Below are 16,114 nucleotides of genomic sequence, written 5' to 3' on the forward strand. Positions count from 1 at the left end.
AGAAGGCCACACCATGTGACACAGAAGCCAGAGAAAGGGGCGGCCTTCGCAGAAGCAACCACACTTGCGTAGTCCTTGCGCATGGGACGACGACGTCCCCGCCACTCCCCGCGAAAATTCCCCCATCTACAACCAACAGAAAAAGCTCGCCACGTGTTCCACAGCGGGAACAAGCGCTGCGGTGCCAAACGGCACCACAGAAGCATGCTTTAGGCACAGCCGATGAGGAGCCATCCAAACCACGACAAAGCACACGGGCGTCGGGCTAGCCTCGCAGGCCAAACTCGCGGCACGGCCTTGGCTGCCCTGTAAATCCAGAGTGGTTAGCCAAGCGATGATGCCACAAAGCACAGGCACACGCAGCAGTAGTATCAGAAGCTATGGCTCGTCTCGAGGCCTACTTCATAGATGAGGTGCACAGTGGCCGGGCTGGAGGCGAGCACGGGCTCCTGGGCCTGGCGTACGAGCCGCTTGCTCTCGGCGCTGAGCCGGTAGTTTGGCGAGATGTAGGGTCCCTTCTGGAGCGGGTAGAAGGAGTCCTGGAGCAGCGCGTCGCCGGCCGTGGCCACGCCCTTGGGCTTCCTGGCGGGAGCCGCAGCACCGTTGACCAAGGGGCCATCTTCGTTGGCTACTCCGTTGGTCAGGCCGTTCGTGACGGCACGAGCTGCTTCGAGCGCCGAGTAGCTTTCCATGTCGCCGGGTTCGTCGAGGAGTGAGGAGCGAGGAGCACCACGGTTCGCTCGGGTCGGTACTGACGGCTCGAGTCTGCTGCCGACGCGTTAAAAGGGTGGCAAGCCCCGAGGCTTCGGGAAATCCGAGCTGGCCACCCTCGCCCCCGGCGCCGTTCACCCACCAAAAATACCTATGGCCAGAAATATGTACGCGTTCGCGCGCGCTCGCGAGGCTCCCCTGACTCACCGCCGGCAGCTACCGCTAACAGGGCAGCGCCTTTTTTCGAGACTTTCTCACCCTCTTAACGTGTTTTCTTTTTGGTGCTTCAGGCCTGCTGCCCGTCACTTCCAAGTCTGCTTTTTTCACCTGGTGAAGGGGGGACCCTCACGGTGCAACGGCCTACGGTCACGTGGACGTGTAGCGTTCTCCCAGTTTGGCTGCCAGGCGGCTAAGGCAGGCTGTTTCAGCCGCGGGAGTCCCCAAGGACGGAGTTCGAGCCCGAACTGCCACCGACGGCTTGCTGTCTCGCTTCAAGTGGAGACAGGTAAGACGGCTTTCTTTAGACGTACTAATCAGCGTTCTGTTTTTTTTCTCCAAGAAACTCCCATTTCTCTCTTTTCAACAGATATTTTTGGGCGCATTTCTGGCATTCTTGAGCGGCCTGCTGTCATGCTTCTTCGCTACCGGCTGTTCGACTTTCCTTTACGCTAAATGCAGTAGACAGTATTCGTCGATTCTGACAAGTGAGACGCGTAAGCTTTCGGTCGCCTCAGGTTTCTTTTCCAGCCAAAAAGTGCTCAAGCGGAATTATGTAGCTTAATGGCTTTCACTGCAGTAATGATGTTGTGGGTCTTGGTTTTTTTTTTTTTGCAGTGTTACTCAGTGTGGCCGAATAGAATTAGTTCTTAATGTTGGAGCACCGATCGCGAATTTTTCTATTCCACAAGATACTGAGCCCTTATACGGAAGCTAGCGTTTTGTGCATCTGCGCCTTCCATTGGTCAGAGCGGTGTCGTCTTTCTTCCCTACGTTGTTGCTTTTCTCCGACGTCAGCGGCTCATGTATCACCTTAAAGGATTCCTCAATTGTTTTGTTACATTTCAAATTTATTAGAATCCGGCAATTTACTTATGCCTGTGCGGGGCAATGGTATACAACGCCAACCGTTTAGCGCAATCGCTGAACAAAAATTGAAGCCCGGTAGATACGTTGTCTCATAAAACATCGCGTCATCACAGCAAGCACATCGATTGTTCAGACAATGCACGTTAGCTGAACGCCCACCTGTCGCCTGAAACAAAATGTAACATACAACTGTGCCTTGCTCCAGACGTCATTTATATGTAGTTACTTTCAATACAAACTACAATAACTTAAAATGAAAATAGACGAGCCGTTTCTCTTCAACACAAATCCCCCAGAAGGACATACGACGCGCTGGCTGCATTTTGTTCTTGTCGACCAGACTGCGTTGTAAGGATCGTGCCATAATACCCAATGCTAGTAGAAAACTCCAACGTTTCATATATACGTCAGTCTAAGCACTTGTACGTTCAAAAAATTTCTTTTCTGTCCCACTTAGATAGTAAAGTGTGGTTGCTGATGCTGCGGGAAAGCCCAAAGAAAAGCGACGACGCCAATGAAGTGCACGCAAGCCTTACCTGCAGTTCCTTGATCTGCTTCTGCAGCTTGGCGACCAGCGCCTGCTCATCCTCCAGCTTGGCAGCCAGGCTGGCCATCTCCTTCTCCTTGCGCTGCAGGTTCTGCTCCATCTCCTTCTTGTGCTTCTCGAGGTCGGCAACCGCTTCCTGAGCGAGCTTAAGATCTCCTTCAACCTTGCGCTTGTTCTTTTCGAGGTCGGCACGCGCCTTCTTCTCGCGCTCGAGCGAGTCTTCCAGCTCGTCCAGGGTCTGCTCTAGCTTGGCCTTGACCTTGTTGAGGTGGTTCACCTTGTCTTCGGTGGCCTGCAAGTCCTCGGCGGTCTTCTGGTTCGTTTCCTGCAGCTGCTTCTTCTCCTTGTTGAGCTTGTTGATGAGCTCGTCCTGGTGCTGAATCTCGTCGTTGAGGTTGCGGATCTGGTGGTCCTTGGTTGCCTTGTCCTGCTCCGCTTTCTGCAGAGCCAGTTCCATGTCCTCGATGTCCTTCTTGAGGCCAGAGATCTCGTTCTCGAGCTTCTTCTTGGTCTGCGACAGCTGAGCGTGTGCGTCTTCCTCGTGGGACAGCCTGTCGTTCAGGTCTTGCAGCTGGGACTCGAGGTCACCCTTCTGGGTAAGAGCCTTGTTGAGGCGCTCCTCGACGTCGCCGGCACCCATGCGCTCGGCCTCAAGCTGCAGGAAGAGGTCGTTCTTCTCCTGCAGGACCTTGACGTTCTGGCCCTCAAGCTCCTTGCGCAGCTTCTCCTCCTTCTCCAGCGCCTCCTGAGTCTTCTTGAGCTTCTCCTCAAGCGCCTTGAGCTCATCCTCCACGCGGGCGACCGAGAGCAGGGGCTTGACCTGCACGAAATGAGTGCGCATGCGTTGATTATGCAGCTTTCGCCATTTCGCGCTGTTCCTCGGCTGATGGAGCAATGATAATTTACGCGTGTAAAAGATTATTTTTCCTGTAATTAAGCGAGGAACCTATACGGTGTAAACGCTCGTCTTGCAATTAATCTGAGAGTGCAAAATAAATTTAGGCGCATTCAACAATGTCCAAGTGTACAGTTCCCACTACGACCTTTTTGTTGTGCTTGATCACGGCCAGGCCGGCTGCATTCCAAAAGCGACAGAATGCAAAAACGCTCGTGCACCGCGAGTTCGGTGAAGGTTTATGAACCCCAGGTGGTCATAACTGATCGGGAACCCCCCACTATGGCGTGCATCGTAATGAGATTGTTAATTTTGGCCCATAAAGTGTCATAATCCAATTCTTTTTCCGTTGAGAATTTACTAGAATACTGAACAATGCAAACATACCTTGCTGTACAGCTTCCACCACAGCCAGTTGCGCAGCTGGAGGAACTTGCGAAGGTTGCGCTGAATGACCAGCAGCGCGACTCTGCAAACGAAAATAGTTTCGTTTAAAACGTGTCGCCAAGTGGCATCCATAATTTATAGAACAAATAGTTTAATAACATACAATGAGGCTAATACTTGTTGACGAAGTTCATTGAAGTGTGGGAATGCAGAAATACGCTGGACAAACGTGCTCATGGTCCGTAAAAACTGGTTTAACACCAAGAATGTAGTTTACACTATATTCGCGATTACGTCCATTATAGCACCAAATTATCAAGCGTGACAAATAGCAAGCAAATAATAGTGAACTGTTACCTCTGTTCCTTGAGCTTCTGGAAGTGCTTCTTGGTGAGGTACCAGCGCACAGCGGCCTGAATCATGGTGATGATTTTGCCGAGCCGCTCATCACGCAATTCTTCAAGGCGACCCAAGACGCCTGCTCTGAAGAAGATCTGTGCGGCGAGAGGGGACAGTTTAGTGATTTTGCCTCTTAATTTACGTAATATATTGTCAGGTAGTCGCATTTTGTTCTTGCAAGTGAAGGATGAAGATAAGCAATTATTCAACACAAAAGCGTCTATTTTCAATCAGGAACTCATCGTATCGAGTGAACCTTTGCAAAATATGTCTTCATGGTTATTTCTCACACCACGTGGGTTAAAATTTCGAATTGAAATTACCAATTGCCGTTTGCAGTGCCGAGCCAACGTTTCTGGAAATCATGGCGTTGATATGTCATAAAATATAGCATCTCAGTTATCGGGACAATGTAACTAGAATGTTTGTGGAAGTTTTACAGAATCATCGGAGGAAAACGTCATCCCTAAATCTTTCGTATATATGAAGCACCTTTCAAATTTAGGTTGAGTATTGGCATTTCCATTTCTTGTCATAAACGGGGCACTTTATAAGCTGGAAACTGCAATTTTTCTGCTGTTTATTTTCCAATTGTAGCTGGCTCACAAAAGACCGACTGTGTGATGGACCTCACTAGATCGCTTTAGAACATGTGTTAATAAACTAATAAAACAATGCACCTTATGGTGTATCAAACAGAAGTCAATCGAAAATGCTTGGGAAGGTCCGTCTAATGGGAACACAGGCGCAAGGGAGAGGGCGAAGGGGCGGGTGGGTAACGGGGTCGAACAGGGAGGCACACGGAAGTGACGTACCTTGGTGAAACCGAGCCGATACTCGCCCTCGTCAAGTTTGATGGCGTCCATGAGCTTCTCTGTGGCGGCACGTGCGTCCACGAAGCCTTTAGGGAGCACGTTAGCGGCAAGGATGGCGTATCTACAGGGGGGCAAGGGCGCGTAACAGGACGAAGCAAGGGCTCAGATCGGTGGGCACTACTGAGGGTGAAAGGGACGCGCGCGGGCTTAGCTCCGCCATGTCGCCGCCTCTGCTTCTCGTGAAGTGCCCGAGTATGCTCGGAAGCAGTGATCGTAAAGCCAAAGGTCGCCTCATCTGGCTATGAACTCCTACCGCTTTAACCACTGACGACCGGCAGACCATATCCGCCAGTCGTGAAATTTCGGACACTTCCAACTTTGAAATAACGCGAGCGGGGAGCAAATGTCTGCCCTCGTTGGTTCAATTATCGTCCACCAGAGGACAGCGTGCCGTGAAATTGTGTCCCGGGACAGCTGCTACCGTCCCGTGTGGCATTCCGAGCAGAGAGGAAGCCGCTCCTCTCCCGGCGCCGCCTACATGAGCGGAGCGAAGCCCGGCGACCATTGAAGTCAGGCTGCACGTTGTGGACCCACAGTTAGTCGGCATGCGAAGAAGCGCCAGAACGGCGTTCGCAGGTGGGTTAAGCTTCGCGGGTTTCGAGGAACAGTGCGCCGCAGAGCACGGGGTATGCCTACAGGACAGCAGCAGGAACAAGACGACAGCCGAGGAAGGTGTCGCTGCGCAGCATACCTTATCTTGTCCATAGCGGAATTCAAGCTCGTCAATTTTGGTCTGTTTCATAATTATCTCCGTTGCTTGTCTCCCCTCGATGAAGGAGTCTGGAAGCTCACCGCAGGCAAGGATGCCGTATCTAGGACCGCAAAAGGTCCAAGTGCACAATGACAAAAAGCGCACGCAACATTCGTTGGGTGCAGCTTCTCTTTGGCACCACATAATGAAATTACTTAATGTGAAAATTTAGCGATTGTTAGTAAATTTCACGTGGATGAGCAAGTTTAAACTCAATGAATGCTACTAACTCTTTGAAGAGCTGCCGCTGTTGAGAGCGGAAAATGTAAAGAGCCTTGTCAATGCCTTGACATCATTTTAGGTGCAGTCGAGTTACTGTTCTCGTTAGCGCTTGAGGGCAAGTGGGGACAAAGACCGTGCAAAAAGGGTAGACATTCCAAAAAATGGCGTCTTGAAAAAGTGCCACGGTCTCCAAAGGATGGGAACCATGCTGCCAGAGGAAAACAGCCTCGGGTTGCATGAGGGGGAAAAAATGTGCGGCCTTCGACGGGCGCCCAGGGAGACGTGCGCAAGAAATGGGGCTCGGAGAGGGCATACACAAAAATAGGCGCACTTACCACTTTCATAGGAAAACAAAAAAGCAACTTGCCGTAGACTAGACTTCCACATGGGAATGGACACGGGGACCAAAAAAAAAAAAAAAGAAGGTCGGGTGTTGTTCGGCTACGGGGGCAGGGGTTGACTATAAGGGGACTGATTCGGACACAGGTTGCGCTCTATTGTGCAGCTCTCTCGCAGTTTTTCGAACAAATTTACGAATCTTTGTAGCACTATGCAGCGTGTGGATCAACAGTGGATGTCGATTCACGCACAGCTACAGGCTGTCGCTAACAAATTCCTCCCATGGCTATGCCTTTTGACGATCGTGTCGCTCAGTATCTTTCACCGGCGACGTTAAGTACGGCCGAGAGCTGCACGACAGGGTGCCCATTAGAGGACCATGGGGGGGGGTAGGGTTTCCTTTTTTTTTTTACTCTGGTACATGCCTTGCTGTGTCCGAAGCGGAAATCGTTGGCATCGAGCTGAATGGCTTCGATGACCTTTTCGGAGACGTTTTTCGCGTCAACGAAGCCCTTGGGGACGGCGCTCGCCGCCAAGATCGTGTATCTGGTCGGGGAATACAATGCCAGTATGAGGATTGCACCGCAAGGAAATACTGCTGCTGCCACCGCGAGTGGCTGCCTCTAAGCGAGGATACAATTCGCGATCGACTCGTTATGACTCTTGCAGCGCAGGATTAGCTGAAACCAAAGCTTAAGCGTCATTTATCTTCCGGTGAAACAGTCGCCGTGATATTCAAACAAAAATGCGCATAGCAAAACAAAACAAAAGATATCCCCGTTACAGGTACGATGCTGTAAGCGATGAATGTCATGCACGCGTCTGGGCAGTGCCAACATTGTATAGAGTGCGGTTGCCAACAAGCGCTTGTGTTATGAACTAAGAACCAAATTATGTCAGAAACAGATGCAATGACGTATAGCAATTCTTCATAAACACATTGCAATTAAAAGACGAATTGCCTTGATGTTCGACAAGCTATATATATTATGCACCTATTTTTTTTTTTTTTCTTAGCACCGTAGCCTGTAATATTAGAAATGAGAGAATGAAAATTTTCAGTAGTACCTTCCGGTAAGTGCTATTAAAAATGGCATTGACAATATCACTGTTTTTGGCCAAGGAGTTGGCTTGTTTTGAGACGAAGGGAGAACTACACATCGCACTATAGAATACGCGATGTCGCAATGCGTATTATTTCTATTTTAAATCAGCCGAGAACGCTATCACACGAACAGGCTATGTAAACGACTTATTAAAGGCACACGCGCCTTAGAGAACTGAGTGACAGCGCCATTCTTTCTTGCATTTCATTTTTGCTGCCTAATGAGAGAGCAAGCAAAAACTGTTTCGATGCTTGCTCAAATATTTACAATGGTTTCAATTCTATGACGCGCACTTGCACAAAATGAAACAAAGCGGATGAAAGAAGCGCTGTACAAACTGTATATTTTACATAAGGAATCAAGACGTTTATCGTTGCAGTTCAGCAGAAACCTCACAATCGTACCGTAGAAATGCATAAAGTAGCATTGGATGGATCGTCCAGCTTACCGCTGCTTGAAGTCAGGGTAGATCATCCTGTTGGGGAAGCCCTTACGGCAGATACGGATGCCTTCAAGTACACCGTTGCAAGTGAGCTGATGCATGACAAGGTGAGAGTCGATGACGCCTGCATACGCACCACAGACGCTTAGCTTTCTGTGGTGGCTTTTCTGGAAATCACAATCCTTGCACATTTGCAGTTTTACGCTACTAATTATAGCTGAATCCTGTAGGAAGTACATATACAGAGCACGTGACCGTCGATAGGCATATTAGGCATAATACAGTTTATTCCGCGTTGTTAATTTGTTACCACGCATTACCAGCTGCTTCATACCATCATTTGGCAAATCTTAAAGCCAGTTTGAGCTTTGTTCCGACTGTTGGTAGCTTTATTAAATGTGTTCTAGTCAAAGACCTTTTATATCGAAATTTCTAAACGTTGATTCTAATTCGGCGACAGGGATGTAGAAGTTAGGCATAACATTAGCGATAAAAAGAGAAAAGAGCATTCTTTTGTTGATTGAAGACCGCGAACAAGTCGCCTCTCGTGGCCACATGATACTCTGCATTGAAATAAACATTGTAGCAGCTTACGAGCCTCTGTAAACAAGATTAGCTTTCAGTTTTCACTAGGAACCTGTGCGAGACACAATGGTGCTTACAGAGCTGTTGGGAGAGCTAAGGAGGCAATGGTCTTGCCACAGAGAAAGCATTATATGGCTATTTTATTCCTTCATTTCATTGAGCAATGCTGTTGACATTTGGCCACACAGTGCAATATTCAAAAGCTCTCCAGACAAGAATGCGGGTTTAGTACCCTTACTGTCTCCTATATGATAAAAAAGAAATACAAATAAAAGAAAGGTTCGGACGGAATTCATTTACCTGGGGACTTGGTTTCGTTCGGAATGATACAGCGGACAAAGTGGGGGGAGGTGCTATTCAGGGTAGCCATCAGCTTGTTCAACTGTTCCTGTGGGTCACCAGTGCAGGGCAGAGGGTTAGGCATGACACAAGATAAGGCTGCGTTGTGCGCATGGTGGAGGCCGCACGCGTGCCCTGGGGTGTACGTGACGGGGGTGTAGGATACACTTGGATCTGAGGTGTGGGGTAGTGTGGCAGGTGTACGGGCAGTTGAACGCTGTGGGCTTGGGGTTGAATATACGAGGTGGCTGCGCTCCTATCGATGGGCGCGGGGGTTCATCTAGTGTGGTGGGCGTGGGCCATACGCTGTGGACTTGGGGCTGGCCGACTTCGGCGGGTGTAGGTCCGAGTGCGTGTGGTAGGTGCGGGGCCAAGTGTGGGGTGGCATGCTCAACGAACAGCCGGTTTCGGTCTCTTTAGAGGGTAAATTTCGCCTGCTCGAGCTCGTTTTGCAGAATCCCGGACAGTGTCTAGGGCAGGAAAGCTGCCATTAAAGCAAAGATTCTCAAATGCGGGAACCTTCTTGCTCTTTAAAGTGCGATGAGAGCGATCGGAGTTGAAGAAAGTATATTCTCGCGTTGCTGCGCTTTCAAGAGGGTAGACTTTGTATTGCTAGCTCCAGGTACATGAGATATGAAACAGATTTTTTAAAATACGTTTCCTAATGAGGCTGTAACAAGGCGAATTAAGAGCGTACCTGTCGGACCGAAAAGGGCAACACATTAGGTAGGGCGTCCTGAAAACGAGAATATTGAGCATCGCCGGATTTTCCTTTAGCGATGCGGCAACGAAACCGGCTGTTTCGTGTTTTCTTCGTGGGGCATAATGGGACTCGGGTCGTGCTCTAGAGAGGGTTCTCGGTGTGGGTGTCACCGAACGGAGTGCTCGGCGGGGATCGTGTCTTACGTGGCTGCTTGAACTCGTTGGGAATGATGCAACGCACGAAGTGTGGATGAGTGCTGTGCAGTGTCGCCATCAGCTTGTTCAGTTGTTCCTTTGTGGCAGAAAAGCGAGCAAAGCAAGGGTTAGGCGCTTGCGCGCGCACACACAAAAACGCCACGCCGATGCAAGACCGGCCACAGCCAGAGACAGCAGCATTAGGCTCTAGTAAAGCCGCGCAACGAGTGCCGAGGTAATCTCTACATTATACCGAGAACTTCATTGTATAAGTTGCAGTGCGTAGCACATATTTTGGTGACGTACTTTGCGACTAGCACCTAGTATTACGTTGTAGGTTAGCGAGCACTTTTTTTGCGAAGCGCTGCTCATGCAATCGCGAAGCTATCAGCCATAATGGCTTGAGCTGCAACCAAGCATTTACATTTCGTGCCAATTACTGCACGTCTAAGCTGAATGTGCAAGCCGTCAGAGAACAAACTTCTGCATCAACCGCAATGAGCTCCGCTACAAGCACTTAGATGGTTTAGAATCAGAAGTTACGTGATTATAAATATTGAGATAACAGCAGCAGCGGCAATTGCGACCTTGACACATTAGGTCCTTAAAAAGCAAAGCATTTCATGTTTATCGCTCACATTCATACATTCCCACTGGAAAAGTTGACAGGTTGGAAGGAAATCCAAGGGACAATTCCGTGTAGATTAAGAGAGAATTTAGGGGAAGTGAACCGTGCTCGGTTTTTCAAGTGCAGGTTTGGGAACCATAGGGGAGTTATACAGGACACGTATTGGGAGACATTAAAAATCATGTACGGGAGAAAACGACAATTACCGGGCAATAGATTTATCAGGGGTAGATGATACGTGCGTATAGGTAGATGGGCGCATATGTGTGAATATGCACGATGCATTGCAAGACAAACGTAAAGGTGAGAACGAGGAATTTCTTTTTTTCTCTCTCTTTTTTTCAGAAGGCGGCAGGAGGAGTGAACTACCTTCGTACTAGAAGAGAAAACATGGAATGAAACGTTCGATGGGTCCCATTAGTTATGGACGATCGAGGTACATTATACATTAGAGGTATGTGGACAAGGAATTTAGACAGAAAATACAGGACTTGGAATAACAGGAGAAGAAAGAAAGGCTGGGTATCAAGAAAGAAAGGCTGGGTATCAAGCATACAAGGTAACACACGGGTACACCTAGAGCACGCAGTCGTAAATGTTGCTTGAAATTCAGACGTGAGCACTGAATAGGCAACGTGTCGAGACGAACTTGGTATTCTTTGCAACAGTTTAGCGCCAATTATTGCGTGGTTAAAGCTAGCTCGTTAAAAGGAGCTATCATTTTACCGCACCTTGCGGTGTTCGTAGCAGTAACGTTACCGTCTTATACGCGGACGAATGTGCACGTGCGATGCTTAGCTTACGCCTCCTTAACCACCGGCTGGTGCAAAGGCAGGACGATTCGCGACTTTGCCATGCTACACAAGTAAGCTTCGCTAAATTTCCAAACGCAGCGCCTCGAGAAGGCCTCAAATTTTGTTCCACTCGAACACTCGACTGCGTGCTACGGGTGCGCAGGGATGGTGACCAGGTACCTGGGGATTTGGTTTCGTTCGGGATGATGCATCGGACAAAGTGGGGCTGCGTGGAGCGCAGGGTGGTCATGAGCTTGTTCAGTTGCTCCTACGGAGAGACAGGAGGTTGAGGTCATGCCGTTCATGCCACGGACTTGGGTTGAGGTGCGCGAGCAAGTGACCCAGCATTATAGGAGTTTAGGGAGTCCTTCGTGAACTGCTTGCGAATAGAACACGTCCGCCGGTGATATTCGACATATTTTTACGAAGAGTTCTTTCGATGATCTCGTAAGCTACATAGAATGGCGCCTCAGGCTTCCTCGTTTCCTGCATGGTGAAGTAACCTGCTGCGGCTGAAAACGTAACATTGTCACTAAGGCCTCAAATGCACATAGAACCTCATCATCTGGTTAGCAGGACAGCGAGTTGGTCTAACTAGCTTCGCTTCATGATTAGTGTATGGTGCGCCAAAAACGGGTGAAGATAGACAGCGACGACACTCTGTAGACTCATAATCTTGTTTGTGTTATACCACAGACAGCGCTCACTGTGTGCTCGTGGCCGGATGTGGCGGGTTGCATTATCCAGCACAGCTACGATCCGGAGAGAACTTCGCAGTCACACAATCTACGAATACGATGGTAATAAACGAAAAAACTGCGAATAAAGTGCGCGGCGGACTTACTAGTAGGAGTTAAACTTTAGGTGAAGCTAAAAGCGAGGCGCCACTGCCTCATGTACGCGGCGCGACCTGCTCTTGATGAACGCGGCCTCCTATAATAATTTGAGTCACTTGCCCGCGCGAGCGTGCTCTTCAGGAACCTGTAAAAGGGCTCAAAACTTATTAGAAGTAGTGATACACGGAAATGCCTTTGTGAAAGGACACGAACATGCAGTCACTTAAGAATTGACAGGTTTCCTGCTGCTACAATCATTCACGCAAACAAGCACATATCAAGGGTCTGCAAGCTCATAGGAGACGTTTGCCTCTGCTCATACCTTGCGGCAATGAGCACTGAATCATTGGTAAACGAAATGACCAAGTTCGTTTTCGATTGTTTCTTTAGAGTATTGACTCGATTGCCGATTTGCAGCTTTCAGACAGCCTTCTCTTTTGTGCTTGCAAACACGATGCAGCAGGTGCTCGTGCGCAAAGCGGCAGCGTGAGGTGCTGCACGAGTGATGTGCGGCCACCTGCATTCGCGCAGTTGTTTCGCTTGTTTACGCTGCGAGCGATCTGTGTGGACCTGTGTGCGACGTACCTGCCACCATAGCGCACGATATACAATAAAACACACAAACACAGAAATGCGCATTTCGTACGTTGATAAAGATATTTTCGAGGCTAACAGAAGGGCTGAACGCCTTACTGTGCAAATTTATCTTTGCAAGAGTACATTTTACTTTCAGTCAGAGATTGCTGACAACAGCTGATATTGACCACAGGCAGCACTAAATGAATAGAAGAAATTAGAAGAAACGGGCACATATGTGCGACATTTATGTTGTTTGTATTGTTACGATACAACATACGCCTTAAGCGTAGGTGTGTTTCTGCAATTTCAATGTTTGTTTTTACTCACTAGCCACCAACTTTTGTCGCACACTGACGTCGCTAGATAAGTTTAAAGCGTCACCAACAAATGCAGACTTTGTTGCTCGTTTTCTATTTTAAATACTTGTGAATTTCTGTACACGCAAACCAATGTAAAAAGCCAAGCGAACTTACCCTGTACAGACCAGACACAGTCTGGAAGCCAGAACCCTTCTTGCGACCGCCTGAAAGACACCATTCGTAGTTGTGTAAATACCCTCTCGGTATTCAGTTAGCTTCCTTACGGTGCGTATGACCACCAAGAAATACGTAGGCGTGATAGTATGCTACACAAGTCCTTTCACTTATCAATCTTAACTCCTGTAACTTCAAACCCTAAACGTAGGCGCAACCGTAACTTGGAGTATCAACAAAAACAAGTCAAGCTTATTTACAACACGCACAAAGTACAGTGTTGAAGGTAGCGACCACTAATTTCTTTCCCATGAAATTCAGCAGTAAGCAATGCTTGTCATAGATTATTTTGCACCTGAGTTTAATGTTGGCGAGAACCAGGAACTTACCCTTTCCACCCTTGTCATCAGAGGCGCCCAGGCCGGGGTGGTCCTCAAAGATGGACTGCAGCAGTGCGTTGGAGCCCTTCTTGAACTGGTCAACGACGCAGTCGTTCAGAGGGTCCTTGTTCTTCTCCAGCCAGCCGGTGAGGTTGTACGGCACCTGCACAGCAAGAGTGTGCACAGATGAGTCATGTCCGCACACGGCGCCTCAGAAATATTTCTTTGCAGGTGGGTGTGTACATCACGCTGCGTGCACCACTCTATTTGCCGAATTCCTCTCCTATTCCATTCGGAACGGGGCAGACTTCGGCCATTCCGAAAAAAAAAAAAAAGATTTGTGCAGATAACGCACCTTTAGTGTGCACACGTCGCTTTGACTTGGTAGGCTTTCAGTGTTTGGTAACGTCCCGCGACAGACAGGCGAAGTGGGCGCTGCGCCAAAAATTTTTATCGACAGCGATGGGCTAATGGCGATAAGGATGTAGACTTGGTCAGTATTCTTCGTCTTTAGTTCTGCCTAATCATACATGATAGAGAGTGCGCACGTGATAAATGGCTAGTTTACGCAGTTTTCATGACGTCACGACGAAGTGGGGGTGGCCCTAAAACAATTCGACAACCTTTGAGGGCTAATTGCACAAGTGGAGTAGAAACACATTGGTATAGCTTTACTTTACAGCACCCCAGGCAACGTGAGATAAAGTACAATGGTAAGCAGAGGGAGCAGAATATATACGTACAGTGCCGGCGTAGTGGACAATGGCGAAGTGAGCCTCAGTCTGGCCAGGCTTAGGTGGCTTCGGCTTGATGAAGTTTGGTGACTTGCCAAGATGGTTGGTCTTCAGTTTTTCCTCGAAGGTCTTGTCAGAAGCCTTGGGGAACATAGACTCCTCTTCCAGGATGGAGAGCAGACCCATAGGCTGGCGGGTGAGGGGGAAAGACCGGCAATCAGAGCACGCCAAGTCCTTTGATCGCAAGTGCGAGTTAATAATCCCATAGCAGTCAAGGATATAGTTGAAGACAGCTTTAGTCGCCACCTTTTCTATTACACGTGATTCTCAAGTGAGACCCGTTGCCGATGAAACCATTTCCTGGACTGTTATATGCGAATACTAGGCAACGCCCTGTCGTAGATCGGTTAATGTTGCGGCGATGAGTTTCAATATTAAGCGTATTGAATAGTAAGTAACACACTATTAAAGATATCCTTACGACATAAAGACAGTCCGACAATCTTTAGTGCGACATAGCGACAGATTCTTCACAGCCGCTTGTACTCTGTTTAATGACTCATCAGCAGTTGAAACACATTGATGCATTTTTTTACTGCATAGATGCGAGTAATAAATAAAGGCATAATACTCGTATGGCGCAAAAGTAAGGCAAGCAAGATTACATATTTGGAAAGACTGGAGGCGCTTTGTAGACGATCGCAAGAAAGAAGACGGGTCAGGCGCAAAGGTGATTGCGCCTGTCCCGTCTTTTTCCTTGTGATCGTCTGCAAAGCGCATCCAATCTTTCCAAATACAATGAACCACCTTTCCCAACAACGTATTCTGCTAAAGGTTGCATATTGAGCCATAAAAGCTTTATCACTGAAATAAAAAAAAATGGGTACGGATACTTCGAAAGCATTAAATGTCGCTGCACTATTCATAACTGCATGCTGTTGAAGGTGCAGTAAAAGACTCCATTAAAACGAAGAAATTGAAGTCGAGCCCCCATGCACCTAGAAACGAAACTCCAAGCATTGTGGGGTCATCAACAAATGCGATACAAGTGTTAATTCTTATATGCTAGATCTCAATAGAAAAAAAAAACGAGAAAGGTGCACTCTCTTAGTCTTCGAATCATAACAAAAAGCTGGAAGAAACGCAAGAAAACGACACAGCTACAGGAAATAAGCACAAAATAATCATCTCGGAAGGGGTGACCGCATGCAAAGTGTAAGGGAAATATCGGTGCAGAAGGAATAGCACATGCTTCCGACATATGTCTTCTTTAAGGTTAGGAACTGTGCTATGTGGTGATCGGGTATAGTTCGTGACCATGCTGTACTACGGAGACGGGGAATATCGGTTCCTACGGGGAATAGATTTGCAGGGGGCAATTTAGAGGGATACTGCGGACGCTACAGAGGAATTTTCGCGTTTCACGAAACTACTCGTTGGCACATCTGAAGGCTTATAGTGATCATGCATTTTCTTTTCTTTCATCCGTGAATCACACGTGGAGCAAAGTAAATTGAGGCATCAGACTGCGCGGTGCGCTTTTGTGTCGCCTGCCTCATTTCACTTCGACCTTGCTGCGTGGCACGGTGGTGGCGAGTTAGCTTAGTGCCTAAGTGATCGCGGGGTTCACCGTTGCGGTTGACATAAACAACGGCGAGGGGGAGACTGTGCGCAGCGGGTACGGACTCGCTACGGGGAGGTCCTCGTGCCGGGGCTAGGCATGGCGGTTGGTGGTGGGGGAGGCTTTACCTTCTCAATAAGCTCGATACAAGCTTGGAGATCGAGACCGAAGTCAATGAAGACCCACTCGATGCCCTCGCGCTTGTACTCTTCTTGCTCCAGAACGAACATGTGGTGGTTGAAGAACTGCTGCAGCTTTTCGTTGGTGAAGTTGATGCAAATTTGCTCGAAGCCGTTGTACTGTACACGGTCGGGCACAATTTGGGGGGGGCGGTAGATGTGGCGGGTGTCGTGTACGGGGGAGGGGTATCGTAAAGAAAGTGTGCAGTGGTGGTAGCGGCGGTAGTGCCAGGGGGTGAGACAGAAAGAAGAAAGCACAACATCCGAATGTTAACAGCGTGAAGCCACTGTGTCACTTGAGACGGCGGC

At 48.5% G+C, this 16,114-nt stretch overlaps 2 protein-coding genes across 39 annotated transcripts in view; both read right to left on the reverse strand.

Annotated features, from left to right (window-relative positions):
* Positions 1-16,114, reverse strand: part of Mhc (myosin heavy chain) — a 43,551-nt gene that overhangs the window by 8,081 nt on the left and 19,356 nt on the right. For 7 of the 38 annotated variants that reach the window (XM_050174261.3, XM_050174259.3, XM_072289662.1 and 4 more), the window contains exons 12-21: positions 15,755-15,925; positions 14,015-14,194; positions 13,281-13,434; positions 12,892-12,941; positions 11,184-11,271; positions 7,767-7,884; positions 6,638-6,758; positions 3,984-4,120; positions 3,627-3,708; positions 2,334-3,164 (exon numbers count right to left, since the gene is read on the reverse strand). In XM_050174261.3, the coding sequence (XP_050030218.1) occupies positions 2,334-3,164; positions 3,627-3,708; positions 3,984-4,120; positions 6,638-6,758; positions 7,767-7,884; positions 11,184-11,271; positions 12,892-12,941; positions 13,281-13,434; positions 14,015-14,194; positions 15,755-15,925 (1,932 nt within the window). Of the gene's footprint in view, positions 1-2,333; positions 3,165-3,626; positions 3,709-3,983; positions 4,121-4,840; positions 4,962-6,637; positions 6,759-7,766; positions 7,885-8,645; positions 8,734-9,590; positions 9,679-11,183; positions 11,272-12,891; positions 12,942-13,280; positions 13,435-14,014; positions 14,195-15,754; positions 15,926-16,114 lie in introns of all 38 variants that reach the window. The other 31 variants (XM_050174262.3, XM_055068172.2, XM_055068166.2 and 28 more) reach the window with 10 other exon arrangements.
* On the reverse strand, positions 7-2,290 carry LOC129383554 (uncharacterized). Its single transcript, XM_055068174.2, has one exon. It carries the CDS (start codon positions 690-692, stop codon positions 372-374), a length of 321 nt encoding a protein of 106 aa, XP_054924149.2. The 5' UTR covers positions 693-2,290; the 3' UTR covers positions 7-371.

Source organism: Dermacentor andersoni, chromosome 8 (genome assembly GCF_023375885.2).
Source record: "Dermacentor andersoni chromosome 8, qqDerAnde1_hic_scaffold, whole genome shotgun sequence".
In the NCBI taxonomy this organism is placed as follows: Eukaryota; Metazoa; Arthropoda; class Arachnida; order Ixodida; family Ixodidae; genus Dermacentor; species Dermacentor andersoni.